At 41.5% G+C, this 23,170-nt stretch overlaps 1 protein-coding gene across 2 annotated transcripts in view; it reads right to left on the reverse strand.

Moving 5' to 3' along the window:
• Positions 1-23,170, reverse strand: part of MCC (MCC regulator of WNT signaling pathway) — a 465,432-nt gene that overhangs the window by 105,930 nt on the left and 336,332 nt on the right. For both annotated transcript variants that reach the window (XM_017959782.3, XM_003899999.5), the window contains 2 exons: positions 19,468-19,581; positions 8,945-9,087 (listed from right to left, as the gene is read on the reverse strand). In XM_017959782.3, coding sequence (XP_017815271.1) covers positions 8,945-9,087; positions 19,468-19,581 — 257 coding nt within the window. The remainder of the gene's footprint in view (positions 1-8,944; positions 9,088-19,467; positions 19,582-23,170) is intronic.

The following is a 23,170-nucleotide window of genomic DNA, read 5'->3' on the forward strand; positions in this document are numbered from 1 at the left end:
ATACCCAGTAAGGGAATTACTGGATCATATGGTAGTTCTATTTTGAGTTTTTTGAGGAATCTTCATACTGTCTTACATAGTGGTTGTAGTAATTTACATTTCTGCCAAGAGTGTATGAGACTTCCTCTTTCTTACATATCCTGGCCAGCATCCATTATTCCTTATGCTTTTGGTAGAAACCATTTTAATTGGGAAGAGAGAATATCTCACTGTGATTTTGAGTACTTTTTCATTTACCTGTTGGCCATCTGTATGTCTTCTTTTGAGCAATGTCTATTCAGATCTTTGCTCATTTTTAATCAGATTTGTTTTTTGTGCTACTGAGTTCCTTACATTCCTTGCCAGTGGACAGTGTGCAAATATTGTCTCCCATTCTGTAATTTCTCTTTTCACTTTCATTATTTCCATTGCTGTGTGGAAGCTTTTTAGTTTCATGTAATCCCATTTGTCTAGTTTTGCTATCATTGCCTATGCTTTTGAGATCTTACTAAAAAAATCTTTGCCCAGACTCAATGTCTTAGAGCATTTCCTTAATGTTTTCTCTGAGTAGTTTCATAGTTCAGGTCTTATGTTTAGGTTTTAATCTGTTCTGATTTTTGTGTATGGCAAGAGACTGGTGTCTGTTTTCATTCTTCTACATATGGATATCCACTTTGCCCAGCACCATTTATTGAAGAGACCATTCTTTCCCTACTGTATGTTCTTGGTGCCTCTGTCAAAAATGAGATGACTGTAGATGAGTGGATTTATTTCTGGATTCTCTACTATGTTTCATTGGTCTATGTGTCTGCTTTTGTGCCAGTACTATGCTGTTTTGGTTACCACAGCTTTGTAGTATAATTTGAACTCAAGTAGTGTGATCCTTCCAGCTTTGTTCTTTTTGCTCAGGATTGGCTTTGGCTATTTGGGGTTTTTTTCTCTCTCTCTTTTTTTTTGTAGTTCCATATATATTTTAGGATTTTTTTTTTTTTTTCTATTTCTGTGAACCATGACATTGGCATTTTGATAGGGATTACACTGACTCTACAGATCACTTTGGGTAGTACTAACATTTTAACCCATTTATGCTGGAGCCTTAAATTTTTTTGTGTGTGAAAAATCAGACCTTGGCAATGACCTTGAGCAGTAGGAGATAAATAACTCCCACAAGCTTAGCGTTCCAATAATAGAACACTAGGCACAAATGGGTTAACAATACTAATTCCTCCAATCCATGAACATGGGGATCTTTCCATTTGTTTGAATCCTTTTCAGTTTCTTTAATGAGAGTTTTGTAATTTTCCTTGTAGAGATCTTTTACTTCTTTGGTTAAATTTATTCTTAGGTATTTTATAATTTTTGTAGCTACTGTAAGTAGGATTGCTTTCTTGATTTTGTGTTCAGATTCTTCACTCTTGGCATATATAAATGGTATTAAAATCCACCCAGATATGTAACCTACCTACTAAATTATGAGTTTCACCAATACCAACTCATCCTATATAAAATGATAGGAGAGGCTGGACATGGTGGCTCACACCTGTAATCCCAGCACTTTGGGAGGCCAAGGTGAGCAGATCACCTGAAGCCAGGAGTTTGAGACCATCCCGGCCAACATGGTGAAACCCCGTCTCTACTAAAAACACAAAAACTTAGCTGGGCATGGTAGTGCACACCTGTAATCCTAGCTACTCAGGAGGGGTAGGCATGAGAATCGGTTGAACCCAGGAGGCAGAGGTTGCAGTGAGCCCAGATTGCGCCACTGCATGCCAGCCCAGGCAATACAGTGAGACTGTCACAAAAATAAATAAATAATAAAAAAAAAAAAATAGGAGAAAGTAAGAGGAAAAAGGGACATGCATATATACATAAAAGCAAGAAAATATGCATAGTCTAAGTATTGCTTCTGATTACAGGCTATAGCTGGTTACAGGCTACAGTTGATATTTACTCCTTCCTTCTGCTACTAGGAAATCCTTATTTTCTTTAGCTAGCATCTCAGCTGGTTAGAATTCTTTATTTAATGAAGGAATCCACAATCTCTACTCCTGAAGGAGTCTGCTTTTAGACCCAGTGGTATAAACAGAGACCCGAAATAAGAAAATATAAATAAATAAATAAATGAAAATAGACCTAGTGATGGCACAGCTCATGGGTGTAAGACAACTTCTGATAAGATTCATACAGGCATTGATATTCCTATAGGTAGAATTACTTGATTGAGGACTTTGAGTAATCGTAGCTCTCCTGGTTTAGGAGCTGCTGTAAGAACTATGTAAGAATCCAATTTTACCTATTTATTTTTTACCTGCTAGGACTGCACTCAAGGAATCAAAATTTAGATCTTTTCAGATCTAAAATTTAGATTTTTTAGCTATTGTAAATAGAATTGACTTATTTGGTTCTCTGGCTGATTGTTATTGGTGCATAGAAATGCTAAAATGATTTTAATATGTTGATTTTACACCCTGTAACTTTACTGAATTTATCAGTTCTGGAAGTTTTTTGTTGGAGTATTTAGGGGTTTCTATATATAAGGTCATGTCATCTGTGAACAGGATAATTCTGTGAACAAGGTGAATTTAACTTCTTCCTTTCCAATTTGGATGCCCTTTATTTCTTTCTCTTTCTGAATTGCTCTAGCCAGGACTTCCTGTATTACAGTGAGTAACAGTGATGAAAGTGGGCATCCTTGTCTTATTCCAGTCTTTAGAGGAAAGGCCTTCAATTTTTCCCCCTTTGCTATGATATCAGTCATGAGTTTTTCATAGGTTGCCTTTATTTGAGATATGTGTATGAGTCTGTTCTCACACTGCTATAAAGAACTTCCCTGAGACTGGATAACTTAGAAAGGAAAGAGGTTTAATTGATTCACAGTTGGGCATGGCCGGAAAGGCATCAGAAAATTACAGTCATGGTGGAAGGGGAAGCAGGCACCTTCTCAAGGCCGCAGGAGAGAGTGTAAGTGTGTGAAGGAGGAACTGTCAACCACGCACAAAACCATCAGATCTTGTCAGAACTCATTCACTATCATAAGAACAGCATGGAAGAAACCAACCCCATGATCCAGCCACCTCCCTCCCTCAACATGTGGGGATTACAATTCAAGATGAGATTTGGGTGGGACACAGAGCCAAACCATATCAATATGTTCCTTTTGTATTCATTTTGATAAGGGTTTTTATCACAAAGGGATGGTTATCAAATTCTTTTCTGTCATCTACTGAAACAATCATGCTTTTTTCCCTTGATTCTGTTAATGTGGTATATTGTGTTTATTTATTTGCATATGTTGAACAATATTTGCATCCTTGTGATGAATCCCACTTGATCACGGTGAATGACCTTTTTTTATTGTGCTGTTGCATTTGATTTGCTAGTATTTTGTTGAGGATTTTTACCTCTATTTTCATTAGTGATATTAGCCTGAAGTTGGTGCTTTTTTGTTGTTGTTGATGTTGTTGTTGTTATTATTATGCCCCTGTCTGCATTTGGTATCAGGGTAACAGAAGCAAAAACTTTTGAAGTGGATTTTTAGGTTTATGCATAAGAAGGGCCACTTCTATTCTCTCAATCCACAAAACACAGCACCATATACTGTTGCTACTTGGGAGCATTTACCACATCTCTAGGGCGTTGAAAAAGGTTACCTCTCAGATGGTGCCATAACTAGGTCCACTATGATTTGGATTGAGTCCATAATGCTACTTATCACCTGACTTTCAGCAACCTGCAGTGTCTGATTGTTGGCTACATCAGCCCAGTAGCTATAAGGGATGGGAGAGTCTTCTAGGGTAGTCACAGAAGGTCCTAGGCACTAAATTGTGTCCCAAAATTCTTTTTTTTTTTTCTCTGTCACCCAGGCTGGAGTGCAGTGGCACGACCTTGGTTCACTGCAACCTCTACCTCCTGGGTTCAAACAATTCTCCTGCCTCAGCCTCCCAAGTAGCTGGGACTATAGGCACATACCACCATGCCCAGCTAACTTTTGTATCTTTTGGTAGAGACAGGGGTGTGTTGGCCAGGTTGACCTCAAACTCCTGTCCTCAAGTGATCTGTCTGCCTCAGCCTCCCAAAGTGCTGGGATTATAGGCATGAGCCACCACACCTGGCCCATGCCAAAATTCTTATGTTGAAGCCCTAATATCCAATGTGATGGTGTTTGGAGATAGGGCCTTTAGGAGGTAATTAGGTTTAGATGAGGTCATGAAGGTGGGGTCCTCATGATGGGATTGGTGCCCTCATATGAAGATACAGCAGAGAGCTTGCTTCCTCTTTGTCTCTTCCCTCCATGTGAGGACACAGTGAGAAGGTGGCCATCTGCAAGCCAGGAACAGAGCCTCAATGGGGAAATAAATTAGCTCGTGTCTTAATCTTAGACTTCCCAGCCTCCAGAACTGTGAGAAATAAGCTACCTTGTCTATGATATTTTGTTATGGCAGCCCAAGCTGACTGATATACCTTCCTAAGTCCCTACTCTGACTTGTAAACCACAAATATTTTGGAGCTCCATGGGCTATCATCAGTTTAGACTCAAAGTCTAGTAATCTACCTCAGAATATGGTTCTCTCTTTTCCCCACTGCACACTCTCCCTATAAGTACCTGCCATTCTCTTTCTTTGAAGGGGTAAAAGGAAAGTTTACTGCACTCACTTGTGGCATGACTGTATACATTTTCCCCTTAATCCAGGGGGCTCTGGTTCTATAACTGGCCTGGTATCCAGGTAAGTGAATTGGATGAGGCCATGATTATCCATTGTGATGACAAGTAAAGTCTCTGTTCACCAGACCAGAGTTTGCCTATAATGATTAGGTAAAACTTGAGTAGGCTGCCCATTTCTATCAGTTCTAGAGATCTCATGCTTACTTATCCACTACAACAATCCCTAGCAGGTCAAACTTTTTTGACTACTATTGTGACCTTGTTGACAAATACAATAACCAAGCCCACTTTGACTGTAGTTGTTCAGTGGTATCAAGGACCCCATTTTAAGGACATTATCTCCCAGTCAACACTGCTGACTCCTCAGGCTTCTAAACTTTTTCTAGATTACACTAGGAAAGTTCTAGCATTTCAACATAATTTAATGGAGAGTCCTTTGTTGAGCCTAATATACAAAATCCAGAATCTCTCACAGGAAAAGTCCTATAAATAAAGTCATCATCAGTCCAACTGAATTCCTCCCTCCATGGTCTAGAACCCTTAGTTCCTAATCTCACACATGAATTAATATGAACATACGAAAAAAAGCTCATCACCACTGGTCATTAGAGAAATGCAAATCAAAACCACAACAAAATACCATCTCATGCCAGTTAGAATGGCGATCATTAAAAAGTCAGGAAACAACAGATGCTGGAGAGGATGTGGAGAAATAGGAATGCTTTTACACTGTTAGTGGGAGTGTAAATTAGTTCAACCATTATGGAAGACAGTGTGGCGATTCCTCAAGGATCTAAAACTAGAAATACCATTTGACATAGCAATCCCATTACTGGGTATATACCCAAAGGATTATAAGTCATTCTACTATAAAGACACATACAACCTTCACCTCCTGGGTTCAAGCGATTCTCCTGCCTCAGCCTCCCGAGTAGTTGGGACTATAGGCATGCACCACTGCACAGAGACACAAAAAACAACAGCAAAAAAGCAAACATTGACAAGTGGGATCTAATGAAGCTTAAGAGCTTCTGTATAGCAAAAGAAACTATCAACAGAGTAAACAGACAACTTACAGAATGAGAGAAAATATTTGCAAACTATGCATCAAAGGTCTATCCAGCATCTCTAAGGAACATACAGCTTCCCCAAGTTTTATTAAATGTAAATTAATGGAATCTTATAAATCTTCCAGTGCTTTACTTGTATCTTTCCAAGTTGGATTTTCTACTTATCTCTTTGGGACATGATGACATTTGACCACTTTTAGGCCTAAAGATAAAGATGAACGAAGTAGAAATGGGACATGACTATATTTGCCACCTCCTACCTGGCATGAAATAGTTATAGAGTCTCCAAGCAAGATAGGATTTGCTTTACTGGATGAGGAGGGAGAATTGTTTCTGAAGGAAGGAGTGCTCAGTGGAATTTGTAGTTTCTAGGTGTGTGAATGCATGTGAATCTACCCAAATGAACCCTACAAATTCTCACAATTTCACCTTTTCCTACCAATGCTTAATCTTCACTTAAAAGATCTGATGTGGCTATCAATTCAACTCACATTAGAATTCTGCAACCTGCAGTATCTGGTTTTTGGCTACATTAGCACTGTGACTATAAGGGATGGGAGAGTGTTCTAGGGCAGTCACAGAAGGTGCCTGGTACTTTGACTGTGACCTGAGATAAAAATAGAAAACTATGAGATTGTCATTTTCTTTCCTTAAGCAATTCAGTATAGCTTAAGTGTGGATATATCATAGGTTATACAAACTATGCCCTTAATAAAGATTTTTAGCCTCTCCAATAAATTCTTAACTGAGGCCAGATTTAAGTGACACCTAAGTCTATAATGGTACCACCACTGTGTCTGTCCAGTATGACAAGCATTCTGTAGACCCTGAGTATGCTAGGGCAGTTAGAGTTCATCCACGGTGCCTAGTTCCTACTGCATTTGGCCCATCACAGCATATTAAGAGCTGAGGACTGTGATGGCTAATTTTAGGCGTCAATTTGACTGGATTAAGGAATGCCTGAGAGAAATGTTAAAGCGTTATTTCTAGGTGTGTGTGTGTGTGAGGGTGCTTCCAGAGGAGACTGGTGTGTGAGTTGTTGGACTGAGGGGGAAGATCCACCCTTCGTGTATGTGGGCACCATCCAACTGGCTGGGGGTCTGGATAGAACAAAAAAGGAAGAGAAAAGACAAATTCACTCTCCCTCTTCCGGGAGGTGGAATACTCTTCTCCTGCCCTTGGACATCAGAACTCCTGGCTCTCCAGCCTTTGGACTCCAGGACCTGTACTTGCATTACCCCAGGTTCTCAAGCCTTTGGCTTAGACTCAGAATTACACCATCAGCTTCTCTGGTTCTGAGGTTTTCAAACTTGGACTGAGTCACGCTGCTAGCATCCCAGGGTCTCAAGCTTGCAGGCAGCCTGCTGTGAAACTTCTCAGACTCCATAATTGCATGAGTCAGTCTTCCTAATAAATCCCCTTTCATATCTTTATAGATATATATCTGTCTCTATATTCTATTGGTTTCTGTCTCTCTGGAGAACCCTGAATAATTCAGAGGCCAAACCAATTTGCTGGAGTGCTGAGGGCTGGGGAGATGCCTAAGCCTCAGGAGCTCAGAGGACAAGAAGAGACATGGTCTCATTGGTCTACATGTCTACGTATCTTCCAGCCTTGCAGGGAATCCCCTCAAGGAGGGGCCAGCTCATTAAACAACACAGACTGGCAGAATTTAATATGACATCTCCACAGATGTAGTCTTCCTTTAAATTAAAGGCACCAATAAATGTTTGTATTCAAAAAGTTCACTGCATTTCAAAGTGAAGCAGTTTGGTCATTATATTCAATTTAAACATCTTCAATTAAGATTTCTAGGTGATGTGTATTTTTTCACATTTTGTATTTTTCACAACTTACTGAGCCCATTTGCTTTCACTTTCTCAAGTGTTTAAAAGTGCAACATGTATTAATAAAAATCACAAATTTGCCAGTGTCCTATGTCAGGCTCCTTTAAATCTGCTACAATCATTCTTTTGGGCTAAAAATTCTTCTCTGCTCATGTACTTCTAAACTACAATCACTCTGAAGACCAATATACAATTTAAAAGCCTTGAGGTTCTAAATTAGAATATGCAGTTTATTGTGTGGCTCCTGCTCAGTGCAAATTTTTCCACAATTTTGCCCAGAAAACAGATGCCCATTAGTAGCCTCATCAAGAAGCCCTGTCATTACTGTGACTCTCGGTGTTGGAACAAAATGCATCCAAAGTTTCCTCTGACTTCTAGAAGGAGAGTTTAAAGTAGCTGCATCTGAAACTGTTTTAAAATTGTGGCTTGTGTAAGCATTCGGTGAACAAAGCACTCTTTCTCCAAAAAGGTAGGTGCCAGCCGTTTGCTGTCCTCAGGCTGTTCCCTGAGCATCGCCAGGAACATGAAAATGCTCTCATCCACGGCTCAGGAAGTCATTTAAAGCAAACCTCTCCTCTGAGAAACAGGGCAGATACAACCAACTAATCACTGTGGCAGGAGACTTAGGGTCCAAGTGATTTATAAGTAAGGAAGGCAGAATCCCTACCAGTTATTGTTATGAAGAGAAAATTCAGTAAAAGCAGAGATATTCTGGGTTCTGACCCACCTCTATCCTCTGCTAATTTTAACTACAAGGCAGTCACTCTCTTTAAGCCCCAGCTTTTTCACCAGTAAAATGATGGGTCAAATCTTGCCCCCTGCCTTATGAGTTCGGTAAGAGGATAAATCCATGTTGGTAGAGCAATTTGAGGTAAGCTCAAAATATAATCAGATTATCTAGAAGCCTACATAATGCTTAGTTATAAGCTACATTCATAAATCTCTCAAAATCTCCAAGGAAGGGACATAGTTTGCACATTTAGCATCGACCCAGTGAATAAAAGGGGCAGCAGGGACGCTGGTCTCTAAGATGGAAGGGGCTCCATTTAGAACTCATGACTAAAGCATTTCACTCAACTTCTGATTTCATACCCTTATCAATGAACTGAGGACCACAACCCCCACTTTGACTGCTTTCCAGGGTTATTATAAGGACCCAAATCAGAACAGAAAAAGGGAGGTGAAAGCACATGATTAACAAAGCTAAGAGCAATATACACTTCGAAAGCCTTAGATACAAAGAAAACATCATTATAATCTAGTTTATAATCTATAAACTAGAACTTCGGTCTTGGAGTTAAAATATTAATAGTTGGGGCTACTTCAGCTCCAAGATGGAGGGTCTAGCAGGAGGGGCAGAGTGAAAGCCGACTGGAGCCGTGTACCTGATGGTGGTGCCTTGCAGACGGTCTATCTTCTTGTTGAGCTCCGCAATGACGCTGTGGAGCTCTGTGATGCGTTCCTCATAGCGAAGCGTCGTTCGCTCCTGGACATCCTCATGCTCTCTCATGAGGTGGGACTGCTCGCACTGGGAATAAGGGAAAAGGACAGAATGCTGATGAATTCAGGCACCTATAGGTGGGTGATTCCAAGCTTTGTGGTCTCAAACCATTACAACTGCCAATACTGAGTAAGCCCCAAATAAAATGTAGGTCAGCTCATTGGCTGGCAATCCCAGGAAACATATCAATGGCTAAATTTTATAATTCCCCTGGTGGATACCGGAGTCTTTGCCTTTCTAGCACTCCATCTCTCTTTGGGAAACAGTCCCTTTGCCATTGCACACTGTCCAAGTGGGGCTATCCAAGTCCCCCGCTTTCCCATAGTCAAGAAACAGGCAAGTGGTCCAAGCTAGATCCATCAGATACCTTCTGCAGGGAATTTCAACCTTAAGCAAATGGATGTAAGGTTGCATGGAGTTGATTCAGAGAGCCTTGAAGAGCATCTCTCTTAGTTCCTGCTACCTACAGCTCCCTTCCCAAGTTCTCTTATGGCTCTTTAGTTTCTTTTTTTTTTTTTTTTTTTTTTAACTGATTCACTCCTCCTTTGCTGAAGTTTATCAGGGTTTGTTTCAGCTATTTTTCAACCAAACAATCCTAAATGGTATAGTACCACTTCTTATCTGGATAGATTATCAGCAAATTTAATGCTTTCCAATATCATCATCTCCCAGACTACAAGCTCCTGGAAGGCAGGGACTAGGTTTTTCATTATTTAGCCTAGCACCGACAAATGGCCTGGTTTACTGTGGGTGAAGTAGGAGTGTTATGGAATGAATGGATGATGATATATCCGCCATTAGCTATAGTGATAAAAAGAGGCAGGGGGCAGGCTGGCCGGTGGCTCAAGCCTGTAATCCCAGCACTTTGGGAGGCCGAGGCGGGCGAGGATCGCAGTCAGGAGATCGAGACCATCCTGGCGAACACGGTGAAACCCGTCTCTACTAAAAACTCTAAAAAGTAGCTGAAGCGAGGGTGCGTGAACCTGTAGTCCCAGCTACTCAGGAGGCTGAGGCAGGAATGGTGTAAACCCAGAGGTAGAGCTTGCAGTGAGCTGAGATCAGGCCACTGCACTTCAGCCTGGGCGACAGAGCGAGACTCCATCTCAAAAAAAAAAAGAAGCAGAGGAGCTTCCCTTGACTCTCAGCGTTTGATGGACTAAGAGGCAGCAGAGTTACAAAAACATTTCTGCAGCCAGAGTTTAAATCCTGAGGAGACTGTTCACCTCTGACTTTTCTCCACTGTTCTCAATACCTTCCAGTCACTGTGCATTTAATCTCATTTACATAATAATAAAATACTCCTCAGTGATGGAACAAGTAGTCCAGCTTGCGTCCTTGTCTACCACATTCAGCTTTGATTAACTTCCTGTCACCAGAGGAACTTTACTTTCATCTTCAACAAGGTTTTCTCAGTGCCAAGAGCCATATGTGTTTCCAGCATTGCAGGTTTGCATCTCCAGGCCTGGTGGCAGGCAGGGAAAGAGTAGGATTTCTCACCCGCTAACTCCCCTGTCCTTCCCTAAATCGGCTAAGCTTCCAATGGCATAACCCAGGACAGGGACAAAAGGCTTTCAACGATAAACTGAACATTATACTAAGCCTAACTCAATACTGAAACAGAAGTGTTCAATGAAGAAGTCTGACAAATACTTTGGTATCAATCATGGTAGGGCCCGCACCTCAACAACAGCTGGATCAGCATTTATGTAACTTCCTGGGGGTTACCTTAGAGCTCCAGAAACAAGATTGGAGGCAAGAAGGTTGTTGAATGCTTTATCACAGCCGTAGAGGGATAGTTACTTTCAGGAAAATACTCCCGTGAACTACTACTCTTAGTGACAACCTGAAACATCAAATAACCTCCACTCAAGGTCAAGCACACAAAAAATAAGTGGGAACAGAGGCAAGGATCAAGGTCGAGTGAGAGGCACATCTAGTGGAAGCTTTCCTAAACAAAGATGCCTTAACCAGCCACAGACACTCTTTCCATGAAGTTAGGCCTTTCTCATCCATGATCCTACATACTTAAGGAACAGGAGAAGTCTACAAAATGACAGGATCTCAAAGGCAATTTCTATCAATAAATGAAAGAGCTTATATTTCTCTGAACATACCAAGAAGAGAACACTGTTCCTCTCAGACCTGCAGCACATCTATAAGCTCTTGCTATTAGCCTCTGTTCCCAACCTCAGAGTGTGTCTGTGTGTGTGTGTGTGTTCATATTGTATGAACATGTACAGATGTAGTGGACACTCTCATGCAGGTCACCAGTTCCAGATCTTAGTGTGACTGTAGGATAAAATTCTGTCTCTGACCTGGATCTCATCAATGCAGTGACTCCTATGTTCCCATGTTGCTTGTTCCTCCTCTTTGGTTTTCCATATTCAGTTCTCTAGGGCTACAAATTACTGTGAAACATTTCCACTTACACACTCAATGAGCTCTCACTTTCCCTTATTTCCCCACTCATATTTCCTTGTTTGAAGTCCTTACAGGTCAACAGGCCACTACCACCACCTGGGCTGACAAGAAACTACAAAGTCCAATGAACAATGAAGATGTTCAAGGGTCTATATAGAGAAAGGCACACCAGCAATTGATAACCACCAAAAGACCACCCTTTGGCATCCCTACTGACTGATGTGAACTGCCTAAAAGATGTGATCCTGGCCAATCAGCAGCCCTTGCTGCTGCTCTGCCTATGGAGCAGCCATTCCAGCCATTCTTTTGTTTCTCTAATAAACCTGCTTTCACTTAAAAAAAAAAAAAAAAAAAAGAAAAGAAAAGAAAAGAAAAAAGACCCTGTGAGGCTGCCCAGGATACCAGATGGAGAGGGAGAGCGTGCTGTCTGGTATTGCACCATCTTTCCCCTGCCTCTAACTGGGAAGCCTGCCTGGAGGATACCTGCAAGAACAAGAGGCAACATGAAGCCTGGTGATTCAGTCAGATGGAATAGGGCTTGTAGCTAGATAAAGAAAAAAAAGATTTGATGTATATTTGGAACTCAAGCACTCATTTAGAAGAAGTAACAAGAATATATTGGAGGGAAAAAAAAACTCTTTTAGCTAAGGGCAAAGGTATTTAGTTTACATTCCTATATTTTTCCGTAAGTTTTTAAGAAATAGCATATGATGTAATACTATAATGTAATGCTTCCTCTACACATATCAGACATTTCTTAAATAAGACTGTGCTGGGAGCTACAGGGGAAGTGATTACAATACATGTTGAAGGTAACTGTGGTCACAGCTTACAGTGGACTGAAAGAACGCCAGACTTCTCTTCTGGAGAACAAGAAACAGGGATAGAAGTGGAAGGGTGGGGAGAAGAAGAGATACTAGGATGGCATCCTGGGGATTCTTTCCCCAGTGAAAAGAGAATACCAGAAAATAATTATCAAAACAGACTCCTAGCCGGTGGCTGTATCAATGACCGAGAAGCCACTGCTCAAGGTTCATCTCTACACATCAACATCCTCTTATTAAACATGCTTCACTCATTTGTGCACACTCACTGTACCCAGCCAAAGAAGCTGAACCACTGATCTCAAAGCTCAGTGAAAATCCACTGAGCATTTCCAAGCTGTAGTGCAGGGAAAAGCGGAGCAAATCCCACAGGGCAACAGCACAGGAGGAAACAAGCCATCACCTGCAAAAGCCAAAAGAACCAACACAACACCCTTGTTCATTTTTTCTTTTCTTTTTTTTTTTGAGATGAAGTCTCGCGCTCTCACCCAGGCTGGAGAGCAGTGGCGTGATCTCTGCTCACTGCAAGCTCCGCCTCCCAGGTTCATGCCATTCTCCCGCCTCAGCCTCCCGAGTAGCTGGGACTATAGGCACCCAACACCATGCCTGGCTAATTTTTTTGTATTTTTTTTTTTTAGTAGAGACAGGGTTTCACCATGTTAGCCAGGATGGTCTCGATCTCCTGACCTTGTGATCTGCCCACCTCAGCCTCCCAACGTGCTGGGATTACAGACGTGAGTCACTGCGCCCGGCCAACACCCTTGCCCAAGAGCACCAATCTAGCTGCTCATGAGTCAACCCTGGGAATGTGGCACTTTAGTGCAGGAAAAGTGGAAGATGAGCAGGTGGCAGGCAGGGCAGACAAAGCCACTCTGTGTACCATCACTGGCCTTCCTATCCTGGCGACCTCCCACATAGGCAGGAGCAGCCTGTTAAAGTGAGGTCCACTCCTGTCCCCACACTCTAGTTCGTTACTGACCTGTTGCCTCTCATCACCTTGAGTTTTCATGACCTGAGAGAACACTTTTTGTTTTTTTGAGATGGAGTCTTGCTCTGTCGCCCAGGCTGGAGTGCAATGGAGTGATCTCAGCTCACTGCAACCTCCGCCTCCCAGGTTCAAGTGATTCTCATGCCTCAGCCTCCCAAGTAGCTGGGATTACAGGGATATGCCACCAGGCCCAGCTAAATTTTGTATTTTTAGTAGAGATGGGGTTTCACTATGTTGGCCGGGCCAGTCTTGAACTCCTGACCTCAAATGATTCGTCTGCCTCAGCCTCCCAAAGTGCTGGATTACAGGCATGAGGCACTGCGCCCGGCCCTGGGAGAGCACTTTTTAACCCTGGATGGTATATGATTTCAGGTGTTCTGTTTAATAAGGAAAGAGGTTAGGACAAGCTCAACACTGCACCTCTACGTAAGAGTCACCTAGGAGTACGTGTTCCCGTATGGCCTCATTCAGGAAGGTAACACAATGACAACAACCAAACAGAAAAGAGGTTCTCTTCTATAATTACTACTTAACATTTGCATAAGTTTTCCAATTTTTAAGTTAAAAAATTAAGTACAGTATAGACTTTCAGAAAATTGATAGAAGACCCACCCATTTTTTAAATAATTTCCCTAGCACATTTTTTTTCTGAATCGTTTTCATTTCTCCCCATTATTTTCTTAGGTACATGATGCTCCATCCACCAGGACCACTACATGGTATAACAAGTACCCCTGTGGCACCAAGCCTCTGGTTTGCCATCCATGCACATGGTAGGATTATGCTTCTCCTGCTTGAAGCTAAATATGGCCATGCCACTTATTTTGGCCAGTAAGATATGAATGAATATACCATTTTGCCTAGAAGCCTTTAAGAGCTCCTGTCGGGCTTGCCACATTCCCTTTCCCAGGCCATGGCCACTAACGACATTCCAGATGGTAGAGGCCCTCAGCTTGGAAGCCTGGGTAGGGACAATACAGCACAGAGTTCCCTGCCAGGTCCAGTGAGCTCCCAATAGAAAACAAGAAATCAATCTTTGATATCTTAGGCCACTGAACATTTGAAACTATTTGTTTTCACTGCATAGCGTGACACCATCATTTTGTAGATGAGAAAACAGACTTAATGTGAAGCAACTGATTTATTTCCTGTAACCCAGGTAACAAATACCCCTCCGATTCCTGTTTTTGCCATCAAGGCATTGAAGCTGTTTGCAGCCGCAATCCTCTCTCCTCTATGTCTTCCTCCTCCAGCTCCCTGACCTGTGGGCTTACATCCTCTTCACCATTTACCTAAGGATCTTAGGTGGTACCTTGGTCTCAGACCCTGAAACGCCTCTGTGAACTCCAGGAAGCATGAATGTTAGGTCTTATATACCAAAGAGAGTTAGGAAAGCCCAAACAGCTCTCTCTTCTACCCCCAGAGAGGATAAAAACAGAAAAGGAGACACAAGGGGGTGTGAAACAGGGAATTCAAAGTCTCTCCAGCTTCCAACAAGCCAACTTTAGCTTCCAAAGTCAATTATTCAGTGATAATTTACTTAGCAGCCTCTGGGACCAAAGGCAGTTTCTTCTACTACAACTTGTAAGTTAGAGACTATTTTCTTCTCTCTATTGGACAGAGACACCTCACATAATTTCAGCTGGACAAAATAAAAATTGGTCTCAAATAACATGCTACTGCTTTTTTTTTTTTTTTTTATCATTACAGGTAATCGCATCCAGGGTTCTTCCTCCTCCCAGCCCATATTCAGTTTTTGACTGAAGGTACAGTGCCACAAAGCCAGAAAGCCTGTGGTTGCAGCGTCTTGCCTGCCATTAATTTCTGGAGGCCATTTTCATTAGGAGTCTAGATTTGTCTCACAACTACAGACTTTCAGTTTGAAAGGAAAAGAAAAAAATGATTGACACTGGATATGATGAAATTTTGTTTTTCCCAAATTTCATCTGGCACTTAATATATACCCGGAGTTTCTTCTTGAGATCTTAGCTTTCCTATCATGATGATGAAGCAAATTAAACATTCACATAAATACTTGTGTCTAGCCACATAAATTGGTGAAATTGCCAATATGCAAAAATGTGTAATAAAAACAAGCAACATCGTCATTTAAACCACTGAGAATAAAATCCTTTAGGCTCATCCCTGCTATGGCGCAATCCAGGGATAAAGCCCTGAGTCAGCCTTGAGACAGTCTGGCCTGAGAACTTGAGCCCCTGTTGGAAAAACCCTGTGCAATGTGGTGATGCTAAGCAGCTTTATGGTTTTGTTAATGTTCTTCACCGGGTTTTATCTTACTCCACTGAGGCCACTGATCTTTAATCATCGCATTAGTGTCAGCTGTCAAACCTAAGAGCATTATGAACTAGGTTCTGGGAAAATGCAATGCCATCATTAATTTGTTAACCCTCTCAACCATCCTGTGAAGGAGGTTACTACCACTCCCTTTTAAAATATGCTAACAAGCAATGTTACCCTCTCAAGGTCACACAGGATTTGTCACAACTAACACTATTCGGGGTATTTCCACCCTCACTCTAAGTTCCTGCCCAGGTTCCCTCGCTAAGGGGAGAGTGGGCCAGCTAAACAAAGAGGCACCAACACAAATGGAAAGGCCATTAAGGAGCAAAGCAGCTGGAGTAGTTTACCAAAGAGAAGCATAAACAAATAGGAAAGGAATGGAATGAGGCGATCCTAACAAAAATACATGCCGACTACATCTCATAAAAGTTATCTCAGAAAACAAGAGAAAAAGAGAAAACTCTCCATTTCACTTAAGGAAAACTGTGTGTGTTCTCTTCCTGAATGCCAAGAGGTAGAAAATTCAGGAGACTTGCTTTCCAAAGATAAAGAGCTTAAAAAGTGTTCCACATTACTGCTCACCGATTTTAAAGGGGTTCATAAGCTTGTTTGACATATCTCCTTCTGAAGTACTTAAAAATGCAGTAATTTAAAATAATTGTTGGTAATAAATAAACAGCAAATATGCTGAAAGCATCAAATCAGCACTATATATGATCTTAGCCAGTTTCCCACAGGCTCAGTCGCCACTGGGCTATGGAATGTTGGTGTATGGCTGTGCCCCTATTCAATTTGGGAGGATAGGGGTGTGCTGTATTTAGCCGGTAAGTTTATGGCAATTTATTATACAGCAATAGAAAATACAGAAGCACTTCGTCTTCCCCATCACATTGATATTGGGCTCTTCCCTTCATATCACTATTCTCAAAACTCTACCCACAGGTTGATGTCATGAGCATATATAAGACACCTTCTTTTATTCAACCAGTTCCAGTGTCACCTTTAATAATGATTCAACAGATGTTGCAGCTCTCTTGGTAATGTCTGTTGAACATAACCGCCGTTTACATTTTACATTTTAGTTTAATCACGGCACTATAATATTTAGAGAGTTGGTAAAACTTACTAGAGCCACACAGCATAAATTTACACATGAATTTGCTCTTCCACAATCTGGTAAAGCCTCAAACATGAATCTTTTACCAAGGCATATAACACAGAAAATGTGGCACAGTCATTTCATTGTTCTTATATTTTTCTTGCGTAAATTTCATGTTTTTAAAGATCTAAGTCTGAGTTTTTTTTCCACGTTCTCTTTCCTAGGTTCCAGTATATGAACTGGGAAGAAATCTCCAGTGAGAGGAGCAGAGAGTAATTTTTAAATCTATTTCACTTAAGAACGCAAATAAGAGAGTCAATAAATGGTTCTATGATGTGGCCATTATCATCAAGGGTAAAATCAGTCATCAAAAGCTATTACATGAGGATGGCTTGACCACAAGTAAAAAAAGAGCTGAATCAATCCTTGACTTAGAGAAAAAATTTTCCATTATCCTCTTACCATCCTCTGTAAAAGCTATCTTTGTAGGCTTAAATTTTAATAAATACCTTTCTGGTCACTTTTTAAAATCCAAGACTGCTGTACATGCCAGCTTCCAATTAAATGCATTCACAATTTTCTTTCTTTAAACAAATTCTCATCAATAAGAATTGGTAATGATGGCTGGCTTTGGGTGGGTGTAAATTAGAAAATAGTCACCACCATTTTGTTGTTTTTAAATATAAAAACAACTATTTTCTCTTACAAAAACACTGTAAAACAAAAAAAGCACTAAAAAAGTTTCTGTTCAGAGACCACCACCGAAATATTCTAATGCTTTCTAGTTTTTTCTATCACAATTTTATTACTTTTATAATCAGAGGGAAAATATTCTAAGTAACATTTTCGTCTAAGTAAAAACTGAAAATTTTTGTCATGTATAACATCCTATAGTGAGAAAAGGCACGGGTGGCCTTGCTGAGCTACTCATTTATCTTTGGGTAATCAAGTTAATCTCCTTCAGATGCCCGTCAAATGTGAAAGTGGATGATCTTAAATACAGAGAATCTTTTCCCTCTACTCAAAGTCTTTGATTATGAGACATGAAAGTTTCCAAAAATTTTCCATAGGTCATTCTGGAAAGACGGCTATAGCAGCCTGGTATTAAAATTTCTCTGCATTCCCACATAAAAATAAACAAAGCACTTACACAGTATAAAGCCCAAAGCTTGGAGACAAGGTAGGCTATTGAAAAACAAAATACAAGCAGGTAAGAATAAACCAACATCATCCACAAGATCTGAGTGGCATCAGCATGGGGAAAATCAGAGGGAAACAAGGTTGATGTATCTGAGAACTGGAAAACCCCTAAAAAACCAAAAGGAATTCACAGGAAAGTAAGGATGCCCAATTGGAGAATAGTAGCTAAAACTAGGAGGGGTTTTGCCTGACCAAAGAGTCAGTGCAAGGGGCCCACAGTAAAATTTGAAGAGGCTAACGTAGGCTAGTCCCTGTGAACTTTGGAGACTGCCCCTGTCTTCCAGGAAGATAAACTGCTGGGAGTGGAAACAAAATTGAACAGGATGGGAATAATAGAGACAAAGGAAAGAAAAGGGCCAGATAAAAGCAGGTAAAAGGAACAGAGTCAGATAGTGACAGAAAGCAGGCTGCCATTTTTGACAAGAAAACAACAGAAGGCTAGGTTCTAAACACTTTAGAAATTTTAAACCCTGCCTCCTGAAAGTTCAAGGAAATTATTTTTCACATGAAAATGAAAAACAGAAAGATACTGACGTCAAATCCCATACAAAGTTATACAAAATAAATCCCATACAAAAATAAATCCCATACAAAGTTATACAAAATAAATCCCATACAAAGTTATACAAAATAAGGGCAGAACATCCTTATAAACCATAAAGGCATGACACAACACAGACCAAAAACAAAATCCCCCAAACAAAAACACTCCAGATAATAGCCTACTATTTCAAAACAAACTAAAAGACATGAGACAGAAAAGAACATTAGGAATTAGAAAAATTCAGAAGTGAGAAAAGTTAGAAATAAAATGAAAATGCATTTCAGAAATGATGAATACACTAGAAGTCAAAAAAGAAAGGCTAAAAACAACATATAATGCCCCAAGAGAAAAGGAAAACAAAAAATTAAATTAAAAAAGATTTAAAATATTTAAGATAGTCACAGATAAAGATAGGCAAAGATGATGTAACATACAAATGATAGATGTCCTTGAAAAATCAAAGAAAAGGAATAAAATTAATATTAACAAGGTAATTAAAAGGCCAGGCACGATGGTTCATGCCTGTAATCCCAGCACTTTAGAAGGCCAAGGCAAGAGGACCACTTGAGCTCAGCAGTTCAAGACCGGCCTGGACAACATGGCGAAACCCCATCTCTACAGAAAACACAAAAAATTAGTTGGCAGACCCAGCTACTTGGGAGGCTGTGGTGTGAGGACAGATTCAGCATGGGAAGTTGAGGCTGCAGTGAGTCATGATCGTGCCACCACACTCCAGCTTGGGTGACAGAGTAAGACTCTGCCTCAAAAAAAAAAAAAAGGTAGCCATCTGGAAGGGATCCCTCGGTAGGCACCTTGGACTTCGTAGCTTTTGGAACTGTGAGAAATAAATGTTGTTTAAGCCACAAATCTATGGTATTTGTTACAGCAGCCAGAGTAGACCAAGACAGAGTATTTGCTGATAAAGCTGTAATATGTTTTGTGGGAATTTCTGTACCCATGTTTTATCTTAAAATTAAATATTAAAAAAAAATTAACAAAACAAAAACAAAAACCTTTCCATATCCCTTACCTGTGCCTTGGCCAATTTCTTTTCCAGAAGGTCCCGTTCCCTCTCTGTTTGCTGGAGACGTTTATTAAGTTCCACTATATCTCCCTTTAGTGATGCCAGGGCTGCCGAATGGAGCTGTGGTGACAGAAAGGAGGAGATTATTGTAGCAGAGATGCATTTCCTTCCCTTCATTCCCGCAACTAGCATAACCAAATAAAAAGCCTGTCATCCAAAAAGCAACACTTTTGAGAATGAAGGTAAGTGTTACCTTACCTTCATTACCTTCTTGCAGACAACAGACATAAATCAGATGTGCTACCAGCAAGCTGGGTTATATGGTCACCCTAAATATTATGTGTGGGCCATGGGACCTAATTTTGGATGGTATAATCAGGCCAGAGAACAAAACTTCTCTTTCCAATGGCTTTCCCCAAGTTACTCAGTGAGGATGAGCATGACAGCTGAAGTGGAGCTGCGTGACTCTTATCATGAGATGCAAGAAAATGCAGAACCACATTAATTTTCACCTTCAGAAAATACGAAAGCTGAATAGGGCAATTTGGTTTTTTGGAATCCAGTCATCTAAATTGCTGCATGCATGTATGACAGTCAGACAGGGACTGAGCATTTAAAAAAAAAAAAAAAAAAAAGCAGCAGAGCTCATTTTTCAGATGGTCTCCTTGTACAGTTGACCCATTTATTTTTTTGTTGGTTCTTCCCTCCTCTTTCCCTCCCCACTTTCCCCGAGAGGCTGTACTGGCCAGATGCTTCTTATATGCTAGCAGGCCCTCTTTCAGGAGCATCACCAGAACTCTGACAAATGATGCTGTGAAAAGACAAATGAAGGATCAACTGAGGTATCTTTCCCCAGCCATTTCTCTGGTTTAACTGAAGTAGAGGCCGGGCGCAGTGGCTCAAGCCTGTAATCCCAGCACTTTGGGAGGCCAAGACGGGCGGATCATGAGGTCAGGAGATCGAGACCATCCTGGCTAACACGGTGAAATCCCATCTCTACTAAAAAAATACAAAAAACTAGCCGGGCGAGGTGGTGGGTGTCTGTAGTCCCAGCTACTCGGGAGGCTGAGGCAGGAGAATGGCATAAACCCGGGAGGCGGAGCTTGCAGTGAGCTGAGATCCGGCCACTGCACTCCAGCCTGGGCGACACAGTGAGACTCCGTCTCAAAAAAAAAAAAAAAAAAAACTGAAGTAGAAAGAATGTTCTTCAACAGATTAATAGGAGGCCCAGAATCTCAATCTGTTCAACTTTCAAGTTCTAAAGACTGGACTTCGCCTGCACACACACCTACCACACGTGTGCCTTCTGTGACTTTTCAGGCTGACTGATGGAACTATTTTTAAGACCCGTTCAACACACTGGTCCCAAAGCAACACCCTGAAACCTCCTTTGAAACCTTGAAACTTTCCATTCCAGGTGGAGCTCAGACTATCCCCTCGCTGAATTCCATACTACATTTGGGTGAACAACTGGAATCAGAACAAACCATCCCCTGGCTTTATAGGCTTTTTGTAGTCTTTGCCAAGAAGAAGTTCAAGTAAGAAGTGAGCAAATACATTTGATCTTTAAAGACGGACACAGGACAACGGTACATAACTTAACTTTGAAGATTCTCATTTGAGGCTTAGAAAAATGTGCTTTTCTGCAACCTGCCCTCCACACACAGCATGTTGGCTGACAGGCTTTGGGGTGAGGGTGGGGTGGGTGGTGAGTGAGGGAGAAGCAGATACAAGGTAGAGTGTGGGGTTTCAAAGCAGTTGTTTTTGTTAGACTCTAATAGCAGTAAATGCGACTTCACTTAATTGCATTGGAGCAGTAAACCAACAGATCAATAGCTGATTTGAAACCAGGAATGCTTAAAATTAAAAAAAGAAAATGTCAGGCAATCTGGCAGTATTTGTCTTCTGATGTAGGGCTAGGGCGGCTTGGAAAAGGTCACTGTGGGTTTCAGATACAACGTTTTGTGTGAAGACTTCTCAGTACAAGTACCACAGTGTTCCCATTGTATAATCTCTTTGAGATTGGTTTGTTTGCTGGAGAGGGAACAAATTCACTCCCTTTGATGGTTGGTTGCCCCCTCAGCCTCTGAACTGTCAGTCTGAGGATTTTCCTTCAGCATCTGACACTGTGGCATGTTACACTATTATACCAACTCTTGAGAGAGGATTTGCCACCTCACCTCCAGCGAGAAGGATAAAATACATGAGAGCTGACATGTTCTTTAAGAAATTGAGGAGTGGGGATAAGGATCCCAGCTCTGTGAGCCTAGACTTGCTTCCTTCCTCGTTATATCTCCCCTCCTACTTCTGGGGAAAAGGGCTGCTTGGAGGGGTTAGGGCAAGCCCGGAGGGAAAAGCGGAGAGAATGCTGCATGCTCCCCCACGGACTCGATGAACTGGGCCAGATGGAGACACACAGAGTACTTACTTCCATCACAGACTTGGAAAAGGGGTCCAGGATGGGTCACTGTCATGGGGGAGAGCACCAGGTTTGGAGTGATAATACCTTCCGGCCTACCAGCTCTCCAGATTTCCAGGAAGAGCTGTCAGATGCCCACTGGGGGCAGGTCCCTTCATTTCTCTGGATGGAAGGTGCCTATGTATGAGGTGAGAATAGATTCCTTGAGAATCTCATGAATGCAATGGACCCTTCTACCAGGGCAGAGATGAGTTTGGGATTAACGCATATTTTCCACCCAGTGATGGTGATGACGCACTCTGGATTCTATCTATGGGCCCCTCAATAAGAAACATCTGGACTCGATGTCAGCTCTGTGACCCCACATCAGTTTCAGAGACTGTCTCATGCGTCATCATCACAGATGTCTGAGTGGGGAAAAGAACCTTGGTACGATGTCCCCCACTTCACAACTGCAGGTGAGGATCTGGAATCCAGAGTCTGACTCGCTTCCTCAAGGTCTCATGGTCAGCTGAGCACCAGTGCCAAGGCCACAGCACTCTCTTCTGGCTCCGTGGTGCTGTACATGACAGAAGTCTTCAGTTTTTTACTTGGATGAAAATGTTACTTAACATATCTTCTCTGATTATAAAAGTTCTAAAATTGTGACAGAAAAATAAACCAGAAAGAGCATTCTCACATTTTAGTGATGGGCTTTGGGTGGTTTTAAGCTGTTTTTTGTTTGGGTACTTTTTGTTTAATGAGCATTTTTTCCTAAAAGAAGTTATGTTTGTATTAAAGACAAGACAAAATAAAGCGACTGTTTTCTGGACATGCAGGCTGTAGCGTAAACATTGTACGGGGTTATTTTGCTTCCTTGCTGCAGTCTGTCTGTCCACCAGCTCTTCTGATAGAAGGAAAAACTGTAACAATGAGGTAGAAGAAAACATGTCTCTTACTGTTACTGACAATTCCTCGGCAGAGGCTACAACTAGAGAGAGCAGAAGATGGAGTGGGAGAAGTCACCAACCAGCCATAAGCCACACCGCCTAGAATCGGCTGACAGACCACTCCCTGACCTCCTGGACTGAGTAGGAGAGGAGAGGAGAGGAGTGGACTTCCCACCACAAGTTTGAGTGCTGGACACTCAATCTCTGTGCATTTGACTTCAGTGGCACTCCCTGTCCCACTGCATCACCAACTCAAGTCATCAAAAGCTGCCATAACCTCCCTTCTTTTGGGGTTTCACCACTCTCTGGCAGAGTTGGTGGCATCCCTGAAACTCAAAACCTAGAGTGTTTGTGAGTGATG

Source organism: Papio anubis, chromosome 5 (assembly GCF_008728515.1).
Source record: "Papio anubis isolate 15944 chromosome 5, Panubis1.0, whole genome shotgun sequence".
NCBI lineage: Eukaryota > Metazoa > Chordata > Mammalia > Primates > Cercopithecidae > Papio > Papio anubis.